The sequence below is a fragment of the Engraulis encrasicolus genome, chromosome 1 (genome assembly GCF_034702125.1).
Source record: "Engraulis encrasicolus isolate BLACKSEA-1 chromosome 1, IST_EnEncr_1.0, whole genome shotgun sequence".
NCBI classification, from domain to species: domain Eukaryota; kingdom Metazoa; phylum Chordata; class Actinopteri; order Clupeiformes; family Engraulidae; genus Engraulis; species Engraulis encrasicolus.
The window spans coordinates 32,102,897-32,117,896 of NC_085857.1; the positions used below are offsets into that span (position 1 = coordinate 32,102,897).

Genomic DNA, 15,000 nt, shown 5'->3' on the forward strand with positions numbered 1-15,000 from the left:
TCAATAAGGACATTATAATAAGGACAATATTTGTTATGGGTCCACTGTAATTGATAATCTGTCCAATTTCTCTGAAAAAAAACTATCAATAGTGGTCGCCTTGAATTTTTTTTAAAGGCATTCTGGAGCCTAGCTGGAAAATCATGCTGTGTCACCCAGGTAGGAGAATTAAACAAAGGGTCTAGTACGTAAGCTTAACAGAAACACATGCTACAGTTAAACACTACAAGTGACAAGTGTTTGTTTGTAGAAAAAAATAGTGTAGGCTTGTAGAAATGTTCATTTGAGTTCTTGGAAATATCAGTGAGGTGTAACACGTGCTTTTACGTAGGCTACATAAACATACGGCTTCATGTGTTAAGTCATGTTAATCATTGACACCATTATGACCAGGCAAGGCATTTCTTGGAAGCATTAGTGTGGGAGTTCCTAGAAATATTAGAGGGGTGACTTTGTGACTTTCTGTCTGGAGGCCCAGATTATTCATTCATGGGGATAAAGTGTGTGACTGAGTCACCAGGGCCCCATGTATACAGGGGGCCCACACGCAGTCCGATATATATGTAGATATATGGCTGAGGGGGGGGGGTGTCCATTAGAGCTGATTGTGCCTAGGGCCCACAATTTGCTACTACGTCCCTGTATGCTGCTGTCTGTGCGCCAAGGACCACCCTAGAGCAAAATATGCACCTTCTGACAGCTCAGAAATCCCATGCAATACCACTTGGCTATTGTTAAGATGGCAACTTTACACAACAGTAGTTTTGGGTAGGGTGCACACATAACATCCAAAAACACTTTTTGCAGGTGCCAGACAAAAGTGTCAGACGGTTAAAGAAGATAGGTCTGTACACTGCCAATAAGCTCCAAAAAAAAGAAACTTTATTATTTAAAAAGCAATGTTTCATGGCACTTATTGGCAATGTGCAGACCTAGCTCCTTCAACACTTTAAACACCAACAATTGAATAGAAGTCTGTCTTGAAGCATAAGATATTTCACTTATTTTTAGTGGTTGCTGTCACTGTATGCCACTGTCACAAGTAGGGACACAGTCAAAATCAGAGGCTCATTGGCTATTTTTAATAGGTGACTTCAAACCACAACAACTGGGCATAATCAATCTATTTCGAATTCAAAGTGGTAGCACTGTACAGTAGGTCACAAGGTAAAGTAGGGACACAGTACAGTGGAAATCTGAGGTCCACCATACAGTTCATGGCCATTGTAAACCACAAGCAGCTGTTTAAATCTGTTTTGAAGCAGAGATATTTAGCTTGAAGTGGTCACACTGTACTGTATTGTATGCCACAAGCTAAAGTGGGAAGACTCACTTGCCTTTAAGGGCCATTTTAAAGCATAATAATTGGGTATCAATGAATCTGATATCAAGCAGAGATATTTGGCTCTAACTGCTAATAGTATGTCGCACAAGGTGAAGTGGGTACACTGCTGAAATCGGAGGACAGTTGGCTATTTTTAAATGGCAACTTCAAAACACAAAAAATAGGCATAACGAATCTGTTTTGAAGCACTGATATTTGGGTTTTACATGGTCATATGATTTGTCATAAGGCGAAATAGGGAAATCGCACATATCACTTGGTTATCCTTAAAGGGCCACTTTTAACCCCAACAATAGGGAGGAGTAAGTCTTTTTTGAAGCAGTGATATTTCGCTTTAAGTGGTCGTACCGTATGTTCCCAGGTAAAGTGGGGTCGCTGTTGAAATTGGAGATCCGCAGAACAGTCCAATTCCATCTCATACCACTTGGCCACTAACAATCGTGGTCTGTTTTGAAGTGGTTATATGTCACAAGGTACAGTGGGGACAGTACAAATTGTTGGAAGGCCATTTCCCCACAACAGCTGAGTATACATCTGTTTTCAAGCATAAATACAGTACATATTTTACAGTGTGTGGTCATAGAGTACATTGCAATGTGAAGTGGGGGCACTGTAGGAATTGGATGACCATAAAAAATGTCACAAGGTACAGCAGGGACTCAGGGACTCACACACACACACACACACACACACACACACACACACACACACACACACACACACACACACACACACACACACACACACACACACACACACACACACACACACACACACACACACACACACAGAGCAAGGTACCAATATGTTCTTTCTGTCAGCTCACAAAATTCCTACGAAATTCTTTTCTGACCTGTCGCTTTTAGCCACCTCACAGCACAGTACTACATGAAAAACAGAATATCTCACATTCTTGAAGCTCATATTAGGATAACTTGGGGGGTGTAGTGCGTAATTTGACATCTAGTATGTACAGTAGGTGGTTAATGGATTATACCTTTACAGTCACAGGCAGGAAAGAGAATATATGAGAATATAAAGAGAAAATTCTTACATTTTTACTTAATGTTTTCATGTGACTTTGCCAGTCCTGCACCCACAACTTTATTGGGACTGATGTTTTTTTTCTTTGTTAAACTAGGAAAGAGAATATATACAGCACAGAAACATTTTGAATGTATTACATTCCTATTACTACTCACTATTGCTATATTTTGTAACCCATCTTATCATGGACAACTTTTTTGGAGATAAGGTTCTAAATATTATGATCAACATTGTACATACAAACATATTGGACAAGAGAGGTCAGAAGAACAGCCATTGTAATGTGCATTTAAGCCAAGCAATCACATTCCTGGCAGCAGTTCCGATATGACTAGTAGCGCGCCGCAGCACATTTCTTCTGTGCAATGTAGCAAAGTCAGCGCAGAGTTATGTGACCACGAATAGACCGCCAAGACACCACGATACACAAACAGCTGCCTTTTCACTGCCCTTGGGTAGCGCGTCATCATTCCCAGCCTCTCTCCCCTCAAGTCACGTCAGATAGCAGACTGAACAGAACCACCACACACAAAACTGGACTAAACCGGCTCAATTTGGTGACCCCATCACGTTAAATTATGTTCTTCTAAGAACGAAAGGACTGGACAATCGGACAGTCATCAGATTGTACCCATTTAAAACCATCTCCAGCTCCATACTCATTATTGAAATTGGTCTGGTGCTCACTGCCGGTCTCATTTATGGAGCTACTGGGCCATCTCAATTTGGAGATCCGTCACAGCTACTTATGTTCAGCATCAGGATGAGTCAACAGATTGTACCCGGTTAAAACTAGCCCGTTAAACATCATTGAAATAGTTTTGTGTTTAAAGTCACAGTTACAGATAAAAACGGTTTGTTGTATGTATTCCAGTACAGTTATTATCATACATTCATAATTTCCTATCACCAAAATGTTCACACATAATTTCAGCATCCCTCCCTGCCGTTTTCATTTATAAAGCTGGGCTATCTGGCTCAATTGGTGACCCCATCACCGTAAATTCTGTTCAACGAAAGGACTGGACAGACGGCCAATCATCAGGTTGTAACCCCTTAACATCACCCCCGTTCACATCATTGAAGGCCTGGTGCCGTGTTCCTATGAAACAGATGAAGAATTGTGGGCTGCGTGTTGTGTGGATTTTGCTATACTAATAGAGTTGTTATAACAAATTAGGGATGCAAATTATTGATCAATTCATTAATCATTAGTTGATTGCCTTATCGATCGACTTACGATTAATTGATAAGCTGCGTTTTTCCCCCAAAATCTCAAAGTTTCTATCAAAAAAGAGATAAAATACTACATTTAAATTAATTCTGTTCTTTAATCCAACGGAAGATTTAAATATTCCCACTATTCACACCCCTCTTCACACACACTGTTCACATGCCCATTTCACCTGGGTCTGTCAGTTGAATTGGCGATTAATTGTGATTAATGCTTTTTAATCGATAAATCGTTTGCATCCCTATAACAAATCGATTTCCATTCCCTTGCTTGGAATTATTTCAGCACCCCTCACTGTCATAGATTCATTTATAAAGCTACTGGGCTAGACTGGATCAATTCAATCATCAATTCAATCACCTTGCTTCGATTTGTTTCAGCATTCTTCACAGGTGGTTTCATCCATAAAGCATTAAGAAGCCCACATGTCACAGGGATCTCAAACTCAGGACCGGGGACCAAATCTGGCCTGCGGAGTCATTTTATTTGGCACGCAAGATTATTTCAAATGTGTATAACAGTTATCACTACATATGCTACTTATGCACTACATTTCATGTTCAAGTCTTCATATGCCCAATTGGGAAACTCCAACTCCTATTGTCACTGTGACACAGCACTCCACAACACACAAGTGAACACTGAACACAACGAAATTGCATTTCTGCCTCACCTGTGAAAGGGGGCAGCCTTCACTGGCGCCCCAAGGGAGCAGTGCGGCAGTGCGGCAGGACGGTACCATGCTCAGGGTACCTCAGTCATGGAGGAGGATAGGGGAGAGCAGTGGTTAAATACTCTCTCCACCAACCTGGCGGGGTGGGAGGGCTTTGGGCTACAAGGTCTGACGCCCTAACCGCTTACCCATTGGGCCACTATAAAACGAATAGACTAGGGCAATGATGCATTTTTAATATTGAGAAATATGATTACAGTTTGAAGTGTGATAGTTTGTCACACGCACGCTGATTCATTTTGATGAAAATTTGACTTTTGCCTGAGGTCATCAACTCGGTATGAAATGTCCTGGTCTCCCCTTTTATATATGGGCGTTGTGTGTTTTATTGGCCCACAAGAACTCTAGTAGAACTAGACCTCGGAGGCTAGTAGGCCTAGGGCTAGGGTGGCCCTAATGAGTTTGACACCACATCAATGTTGCACTTAAAAAATTACTATAACAAATGACAATAGTTTGAAATGATTGCTCAGCTTTATCATGAGGTCATCAGTATTAGTCCTGGACCCTCTTTATTGTATGGGTGTTATGTTAAACCAGCAGCCCAGGCATGAGGAAGGGGGCCCCTCCAGTGAAAATGAGTTTGACACCCCCGTCCTAAACAAACAACACCTGTCCAGCTGCCACTTGTTGCTAATGCGCAACAAATGCGAGGAGAATCCCCCCACTGAATACATATGGCATTACGTAATGGGTGTCCATGTCCATACACACGCTCCGCACGGAACTGTCTGATGAGTAACTTTTAGTGGCCACGGCGTCGACTCGTTTACTGTGCAAGCACTGCTACACATGTCCTACCTTCAGCAAAACTTTAACTATACGATAGACCTGCCTTGATCACCGCTATCTGTGCGTCAGACACTACAGCTCAGAGAATCCCGTGCTGAAACGTGCGTCCCTTCACTCACTGACAGGACTGAATTGATGACTTCAGCGTTCTTGAATGACCCACGGCTTCAACTGTGTGACTCGTAGTGATAACAGCCGCGTGTTGTGTAGTTCTATGTGCGCCCGCAAGCGCTCAAAAACTCAATCAACGCGTGCGTTTTGGGCACGTTGTTGGCCCATGCTGGGTCGCTTCAACAGGTCGTGAAGTCTGGTGAAACTCCCCCGATAGGCCGTTTTGGCCATTTGTAGAGATCCATGTTTAGTTGCAATTCTGACATAAATCGTGCCTGCAATAACGTAACGCCCATACAAAGTTTGCACTCTCTGAATGACGGTAGCTTGTAAACAATCGTAGTACATGTCGAACACCTTTACGCACACAAGCCATGCAAACGTTTTCGTTCGTATACCAATGGGTAAAGGGCGTAATGTCGGGGGAAACTCTACCACAATCAAAAGTAACTATTAGACAGCATTTGTTTGAATAAATAGGCAAGTAACGGCTGTCTGTGGTGGGCCAAACGTAACAACTTTGCCAGCATCTCCACGAGCTGTCCGGCTAGCTATGTAAACAAGCTAATCAGCTGGGGTATACGCGCTATGGAGTGCAAGTACACTTCATAATAGTGATGGGAAATGTGAAGCGAGGCTTCGAAGCGTGCTTCGAGCAAAAGTAGGCGCAAAATCTGAAGCCTCGCTTCGAGGCGTTTGACGTCAAGAAATACCACGTGACAATGCCAGATGAGGCTTCACATTTTGCGAAGCGCGTGGACGTGTCATTGCGCGCCGCTACCCAAACAAGCTTTCTGCGCCTCGGAGCACTTGTCAAGTTTTCAGATTGCGTTTGTTGTGTGAATGTTGAGACTGGATATGTAGTGACTTTGATTTGGTTCCACTATACAATAAATTCAGCTCATGCCGTAGATTGACCCAAATGTCCAAATATGATATGCAATTCCCTTTTGATGTAGATTTTCAAAGTGAGACGCTCCCGAAGACGTGGTGGAAAATTGTTTAGTTCTAGGCCTACCTTGAGCTAAGCTACCATAAACGAGACAGCAGTTCTGTCAGCAATTATTAGTAGTCCTACTCAACTTTATAGCTAGACATATTTTATTTAGCCTATTTTAATGGTTTTTGTGCGGGTTTTAATGGGCTTTACAAGTTGTGTCATCTTGACGACAAGAAGGAAACTTAGCTCTGCCATGTAAGAAGTCACGGCTGGCGCAGTGGTTTAACTGTCCGACCTGAATTCTCGTGATCATTGGTTGAAATCCTCGTGGTAGCAGTGTGATGATCAATTAAAATTTTTAATTTCGCAGGGTAGCCTTCTGTCAAACCTGACTAAATAAACAATGAAATTATCTGTGAGCCTGGCCTAGTGGTGAAGGCGGCAGAATGCTACCTTTATCATTGTGAGTTCGAATAGGCCTAGTGGATAACTGATATTTGTTAGAATCTCTTGAATTGGGCCTACATTTCATTCATAGGCCTATAATGTGACTCTATTCATTATATTTCTTTCCGGTTTAATTGGCTGCTGTTGCGTTTATGGCCGATAACTCCCGGTCGCACGTCGACCACCACAAAATGATGCTCTCTCTCACTTCCACGATAACACATGGGTCAGCGTTAAACTTGATTTGAGTGTTCCACAATCACGAGTCATTAATTCCATACACACACCCCATCACATTTATTGAAACGGAACGAATACAAATAAGACACAATTTTTTTTTATGAAATCAATGCCTGCCGTGTCATTTCATTGCACACCAGATGGCGCCAGTGAGAAATGAGGCTTCGAAAAATGCTTCGAATGCTTCGAACCTTTTTGCCTGAAAGCCTCATTGGTTCAGGAAGCCTCATTTGCCCATCACTACTTCATAAGGATTAATGTGTCCGCCCGTTAAATGTTACACATAAGAAGACAGGACAATGTATACGCAGCAAGCACTGCCAGTGCCTTGCTCGGAGTAGAGTAGCTTACCTCGTCGGCCGTTGCTTCGGTAGGCTTGGGACCAGCGACATACAGAAACAACCCCATTGTCAACTGGGACACATGCGGCCTCCTCCTCCTCCTGCTCCTTGTCCGTGTGTCGGCTGTCGACATGGAACAGAAATGGGCTCGCTTTGCTTACTAGTCTAGCGTAGTTCTGTGCGCCGTTAACAACTGGACGAGGCCGCGGCATGCACCGCCTTCTTGCTTGCACATAATTGGACCGCTGATGAACATACAGCCTCTTCGCGCAGTTCACTGCCACCAGTTCCACTGGCCATTCCAGCTGTTACACAACGAAGCAGCCTTCAAACTGGAACGCTGGCTCGACTCCGGGGCGTGGCCAAGTCACATCCTTCACCATGTGCGCAACGTGATGGAACAACTTGTGTTTCTACCCGCCCACCAAGCGCTCTGCTGGGCGATTGGGTGTTTAGCCCGCTCAGCTGCGCACTTTTAACCAATCACACAAGGCTCCTGATTCTAAAAAGGTGCAGTGTGTTGACCAATAAAATGTCAGTGCGCTGTTATCAACACTGTACGTATTCAAACAGGTGGTAGAGATATAAGTTTACACCAAAATGACAAAGACAATCAAAATCTAAAAAATAAACAGTTTTATTTAACAGTCATAGTTGTTTTGTCAGTGCATATATATGCAACATGTTTACTTCCATCTAGTGTCCGACAATGCTATTCAAGACAGCAAGGGCAAAACATTTTAAAATACAATTCTCGCCTGTTCTTAAAACATAGTAAATAAACAGACAAAAACATTGTTATCATACTAAAAATGGCCATATCCTGCACGTGATTTTTATGAACAGCACAATCAAACACCTTGCTCCTCCAACAACGCACTAACAAACATAACAGATAGCACTAAGAGTGACCCTTTTAAAAACCCATTTAAATACCCAATTTCAGATTCCAATTTACACACACATCCTAAAACATACTAGCCTACTGTATCAGCAGAGAGAGTAGAGAGATATACTTAAAGAATCTCTGGTATCAGTCTCTCTCATGGGGAAGGAACACTGCAGAGATGCGAATTCTATGCCATAGTCTGATTCCAATTAGTCGCACATCATTATCCAGAAATGTTCTACTGGAGAGTCTGTTGAATCTAAAAGACCACTACCAGTTCCAATAATGGTAATATGTGTACAGAGCACAAACATTCTCTTTTTCCAATTCACACACACATACACCACCCAAAATGTAAAAAAAAGTCTGTGGAAGGGTAAAATAACTTGAATTCTACCAGCCACTCTGTTGGGGATCCCCTGTAGCAAGACTGTTCAACCTAAAGATATGTGGTGCCACCATGCCTTTTCTCTGTACAATTAACATCTACAAGCCAAATTTGGCAAGTGATGAAAAAAGTTAATTTACAGCCCTGGCGAAGACGTCCTTCTCGCTGCGCACAGACACCGGGGTACCCAAGCTACCAGTCCCTCTGGTGTGGCTACCAGGTACCCAAGCTACCAGTCCCTCTGGTGTGGCTACCAGGTGGCCATGCTACCAGTCCCTCTGGTGTGGCTCCCTGTAGGGGACGCCCAGGAGCGCGAAGACGTCCTTCTCGCTGGGCGTGGGCACGGGCGTGCCGCCGGCCAGCTTGGTGGAGCCCTGGCGCACCACGTCGCGGTTGAGCGAGTGCTCCGACAGGCTCATGCGCTTGGTCTTGCAGAGCGCCCGCATGGAGCGGTTGAAGTGGGCGGAGCCGGTGAAGTAGAGCAGGGCGCAGGCGAACTCGGAGAAGGGCACCACGATCACATCCAGGCGCCGGTGACGGTGGCGGTGGCTGGTGGAGGTTTGGCTGGGGTTGGCTGAGGTGTTGGTGTTGGTGGACACGAGAATGGCGGAGATGGTGGATGTGGGTTGACTAGAGATGGGGGTGGCTGTGGGTTGGCCGGGGATGGTGTTGGTAGTGTTGGTGGAGGAAGTGGGTTGACTGAAGATGGAGTTGGCTGTGGATGTGGGTCGGCCGGGGACGGTGACGTGGTCGGGGAGGCGACAGACTCCCATGTACTTCTTCTGCTCGCCATTCTCCTCGTGACTCACCAGGTCGTCCGTGAGGAAGCCTGGACGGGAGAGACGAGAAAGATAAACACAAGTCAAGTCAGCTTTTTTTAAAGTTTTTTTGTTTTTTTTTGCCTTTTTTTTACTATACATGAACTTTGCTGTTTGCTCGCACCCAAAGACCTTGTAAGAAACTTTTCGGACTTAAGCACACTTTCTCTACTAAAAATGTTTTGCCTTTTTTGCCTTTATTATGGTACAATTGTGAAGTTGTGACAGGAAATTAGAGGGGAGAGAGAGAGAGACGGGGAGGGTTCGGCAAACGACCTCGGGCCGGAATCGAACCCAGTGTAGCAGTGGAGTGCCCAGCCGACTGAGCCACGGCTGGGCCTCAAGTCAGCTTCATTCTCAGTTTCTTCACATGATCTGCCAATGAGTAAACGTATGCACATACCACCTCGCTGAGGCAAGGTTGCAGGACAAAGGCTGAGTATCTGACAAAAGAAAAAGCAGAAGTCCGCACACTGCAGCATGCCTGATGAAGACTCTGCTGGGTCAAAATGTTGTATGACTGAAATATGACTTGAAAGTCCAACTGGGAAACTCCAACTCCCATTGTCATTGTGACACAGCACTCCACAGCACACAAGTGAATATTGCACACAACAAAATTGCATTTATGCCTCAGCCGTGCAAGGGAGCAGCCCTTAATGGCGCCCCAAGGGTGCAGTGCGGTGGGACAGTACCATGCTCAGGGTACCTCAGTCATGGGGATGGGGGAGAGCACTGGTTAATTACTCCCCCCACCAACCTTTGGGCTACAAGTCTGACGCCCTAACCTCACTGCCCCATGACTGAAGAAGCCTTCAAAGAGGAGCTGCAGTTCGCAGACTTCTGCACTTTCTTCATATGCACAGGTCATGTACAAGGAAATTGAAACTATGTTTCTCTCTATCCCATGCAAATACATACGCAGGACTGACATTAACAAGACAGAAATTTCAGTTCAAGACCAATAACAATGTAATAATAAGCAATAAGTAAAAAGAAAGTAATAAATAACAATTGAAACATTTACCATTTGAAACGTTACAATACTACAGACAACTTTTAATTCTCCTTTGGCTAAGGCCCGCCCTAAAGTGCTTTTTGACCAATCACAGCGCAGCAAAAGGACGACCTCGGACAAAACTCGGACAGTTTTGACAGCGGTCCATTGAACTCAATGCTGAAATCGCATGTTTTCAAATAGGGTTTAGCAAGATGGTCATATTATCATTAAAATATGATTGGAAATTGTGCCTGGGGTATTTGTGACAAAGGTGCAAGTTTCCCCGCGATGTAACAGGAGGTAATCGCTTTCCTCTTTACCTAAAACCGGACTAATATTACTAGCAGTTGAATAGACTGGCTTGAAAGGTCTCGGCATCCTCACTCGACTAGAAAGCGCACGGATCAACAAACATACTTTGTGTGCTCCAATCATGCCACCATCTCACTCGTGTAACTTTTCAGTAAGGTTGTAAGCAAAACACGAACCTATTTCAGGGTAGGATTTTGGTTTTCTGATCTAAATGAATGAACAGCGCTAGCAAAGGTAACTGTCAGTCACGTCAGGATTGTTTTGACTAGCAGCTGATGGACGTTATTGTCTTGAGCTACTGAAGACATAAATGCCAAATGTTAATGTTACACATTGATGTGGTAGCTTTGAAGATGATAACATCCATCACGTTGGGTGATTTCGTCCAACAACTACAGTTTGAGCCAGGGACATAGGCTATGCGAGTTAGCTTGCCATGGTGCCACTGGTTACCAATATGCCTATCGATACCAGGTTGAGAATTTGAGATCCCCCAACAGCTAAACAACTGTGATGCATGACAGTTTAGGAAATAAAAATTATGAATGGAGTGTTTTTTTATTTCTTAGGAGTGAACAACTGCTGCGATAGGCAGTCACTGCATTAATCACGTTGATATCACCACATAGAAAGTTTGTCCGACCTAGCAACTGTAACCCAAGAAGGCGGGGCTTAGCCAAAGGCGAATTCTGATGCCTCATAATTCTGATGCAACAACAGACAGAAAGGATGAACCTTGCAAAAGGATCTGAGACATATTCAGAAACAGACATGTTCACTTGTGTAACACACACCCTACATTAGTGCACTGTGTGATGAATGGGAGAACATTTTGGGCACGGACAGCAAAGTGTGTCTCTCTTGGCGGCCATCTTGGTGACGCCTCGGGGTAGCTATTTTGAGCAGCTATTTCTCTATATTTTCCAACTGCACAAGAGCAGCATTTGCTTGCGAGACGTTCGGCTCAAAGACAGCGCAGCTCAGAGGACAATTGGCTCTTTTTGCCAGAAAGGTGGGAGATGTGGCAAGCACACACCCAATTGGTGATACGAATCGCCCACGGTCATTTTCGTGGACGTTTTCTTAAGCGTTTCATCAGTGGCTGAACAATTGCACACAGGGCCCCTAGGCAAGACACTTATAGGGCCCCATTTACAGCTAGCCAAGCTCACTATAGGGCCACCACCACCAATACGGAAGGGCCCTGGGCCCAGGGGCAGGTGCCATGCTCGCCCTCCCTATAGCTCCGTCCCTGCGTTGCATCTCATGTAAAACGTCTCGTCTCTGACGGACAGTGAGATGGCATCTTACCGCTCTCGTGCAGAATGTGCAGCACTTTGCTGAAGACGCCCTTGTGGGAGTGTCCGTCCGGGTGCGTGATCAGGACGTCCACGTCACCACAGGTGGCCTTGCCCCGCCGGTACGAGCCGCACGCCACCGCCACCAGGCCTGGGTCTACTGCATGGGCCGCCTCCCTCACCTGCCAGGAGAAATGGAGTAGAGGAGAACAGAAGAGATTAGAGGAGAATTGAATGACACAGATCAGAGTGAAATAGAGTAGAGTAGTGGGTAGAGTAGAAAACGGAATAGAATTGCGCACAGTAGAACAGAATAGGATAGAATGAAAATGGCAGAATGGTATAGAATTAAATGAAACACAGTGGCATGAGATTAGAATAAATTGCAAAAGAATAAAATTGAGAAGGACATGACACAACAGAACAGGAGATGAGATGAGAGAGGGGTCCTGGATTAAGATGGAAAAGCATCTTCTGAAATGGCAGGGTGGCCTATTAATTCATTTGATTTATTTATGTATTTTTGATGAAAAAACACACAAAACAAAAAACCATGCCTCATGTGTCAATGACTGGCATCACTAAGTAGATCAAGGTTAGAATGCATTTGTGCAAAATTTTAATGTAAATTACAGGAAAAGTCAATAAATTGATCAATCATACAAGTGAATGTTGTTAACAACAATGTATGGAAAGGTTAGAAAAGCATATATATTTAGATTTTATTAATTTATATATATATTTATCTATATACAGTACAGTATTTTACATATATTAAATGCATATATTGGGTTTTATACAAACAGTCCCTCTGCAAACCCCTGTAGTAACTCTGTGACCCCTAGTTTGGAAACCACTGCGTTACAGTTGGAAAGTCAAATCGACTTTTTCATTTTATTTAGCTGTTAACAATTAGTACAGATTAAAGTATTATTCAAGGTTTGTGGAGTCACTGTATATCAAAATAAAAATACATGATAATCATTACGGTAACAGGAGGCAGTGATTTTGTTTTAAATAGGTGGGTGGGGTGAAATCGATTCAGGTTTTTAAACGTTTTTTTCAAGGGTTAATCAATCATCCTTACCGTTGGCATTCAGCTCCTGCGTGCAATGCTTATGGGAAGTCTTAACATTTTATGTCTCTCTTCAGATTTTAGTACCGCTTAAATATCTATCGCAGGCGTTGATAGCGATAGAATGATGACAAGCACGCAATGAATCGTGTGAAACATTTGAGTGGCGTTTCATTGGCAGTCACAGGTAAGGTAACAGCCAGTACATGCGTGATAAGTAAAGTAACATCATACATTACTACATATGGTATGTATACTACATGTGTGTGTGTGCGTGTGTGTGTGTGTGTGTGTGTGTGTGTGTGTGTGTGTGTGTCTGTCTGTCTGTCTGTCTGTCTGTCTGTCTGTCTGTCTGTCGTGTGAGTGTGTATAGGTGTGTGTGTGTGTGTGTGTGTGTGTGTGTGTGTGTGTGTGTGTGTGTGTGTGTGTGTGTGTGTGTGTGTGTGTGTGTGTGTGTGTGTGTGTGTGTGTCTGTCGTGTGGTGTGGTGTGTGTGTGTGTATAGGTGTGTGTGTGTGTGTGTGTGTGTGTCTGTCGTGTGGTGTGGTGTGTGTGTGTGTATAGGTGTGTGTGTGTGTGTGTGCGTGTGTGTGCGTGTGTGTGCGTGTAGGGGGGGGGGGTCATCCTGAGAAACAAAATCCTTAGAACAGACATGGTGTTGGAAATCTCATCTGGAGTCTCTGGCCACGTTCCTCAAAACTCGCTCCAAAAAAATGTCTTGGGTCTCTCGGCAGGTTTGAGGACTTAAAATCAAATGAGGGTTGACTGTGTTTTCTTTCTGCCTCTCGCACGCGTGCTCTGCTTTTTCCTTCGTATGCCCACTAGCCCACTCCTGAACACACACAACCTTCCCTCCTGCTTTCTCCTTTTTTTTCTCTCTCTCCATCTGCCTCATCCCTCTTTCCTTTTCTCTCTCCACCTCCATTTCCAGCTCCCCCTCTCTCCACCTCCATTTCTCCCCATCCACCCCCCCCCCCCCCTCCACTCGCCTCCCCTTCAAGGCTGAATTAAGATGGCCTGGGGCCCTTGGGCTACCGGTTGCTGTGGAGCCCCCTGGAAGTCAAATTCTGCTACAAATCTACATAAAGCGTAATAATTAGGAGCTTGGAATTAAAAATAGCATGTCTACCAACTGTACTCAACAAGACATGATTTTTTTTTTTCAATATTACATCTCGTCACAATTCTGCAATTTTTCACTTTAGGCCAATCAGGGGCCCCCTGACAGGTTGGGGCCCCCAAGCTGCAGCCATATTTAGCCTGGGCGTTAATACGGCCCTCACAGCTGCCCCCCTCACACTTTCTCCTTTACTGTAGCGTCCCCGTGGCCCCCTGCCCTGTTCTCCTTCTCTCTCTCTCTCTCTCTCTCTCTCTCTCTGCCTCATCCCTCTTTTCTCTCTCTCTTACCATCTACCTCATCCCTCTTTCTGTCTAGGCATGTTTTTCCTAAACCCTCCCCTCCAGCCCCCCCCTCTCTCCACGTCCATTTCTCTTTCACTCTCTCAACTGCATCATCACCACTCTCTCTCTCTCTCTCTCCCTCTCTTTATGTTTCTCCTAACCCCTCTCCTTCATCTTGCTTGCTCTCTCCATCTCCAGCTATGTCTCTCACCAGGATCCACACACACCCCCCTTCCAACCCTTTGTCTCTCTCTCTCTCTCTCTCTCTCTCTCTCTCTCTCTCTCTCTCGCTCTCTCTCTCGCTCGCTCTCTCTCTCGCTCGCTCTCTCTCTCGCTCTCTCTCTCTCTCGCTCTCTCTCTCTCGCTCTCTCTCTCTCGCATTCCGACAATTAGCCACTGAACTCATTCGAGACGGAGTGGTTACATGCACCACATATCACACTGCTGACAGTCCGGCGGGAAACACATGCTACACTCATCTCCCCTCTCCTCTGCTCTGTCTATCCATCCCTCCTTCACTCTCTCTTTCTTTCATCCATCCATCTCTCTCTCTCTCTCTCGCTCCCTTTTCCAGCTCTGTGTTCTGTTCT

The 15,000-nt window shown here is 44.6% G+C and overlaps 2 protein-coding genes across 3 annotated transcripts in view; both read right to left on the minus strand.

The window, feature by feature from the left end:
- wbp1lb (WW domain binding protein 1-like b) overlaps window positions 1-7,545 on the minus strand; it is a 33,119-nt gene extending 25,574 nt beyond the window's left edge. The window contains exon 1 of the mRNA XM_063200143.1: window positions 7,241-7,545. Coding sequence (XP_063056213.1) covers window positions 7,241-7,363 — 123 coding nt within the window. The 5' untranslated portion in view covers window positions 7,364-7,545. The remainder of the gene's footprint in view (window positions 1-7,240) is intronic.
- Window positions 7,546-7,851: 306 nt separating this feature from the next.
- The window catches only part of poll (polymerase (DNA directed), lambda), a 22,890-nt gene continuing 15,741 nt past the window's right edge, over window positions 7,852-15,000 (minus strand). For both annotated transcript variants that reach the window (XM_063200163.1, XM_063200156.1), the window contains exons 9-10: window positions 11,949-12,117; window positions 7,852-9,336 (exon numbers count right to left, since the gene is read on the minus strand). In XM_063200163.1, coding sequence (XP_063056233.1) covers window positions 8,774-9,336; window positions 11,949-12,117 — 732 coding nt within the window. In that variant the 3' untranslated portion in view covers window positions 7,852-8,773. The remainder of the gene's footprint in view (window positions 9,337-11,948; window positions 12,118-15,000) is intronic.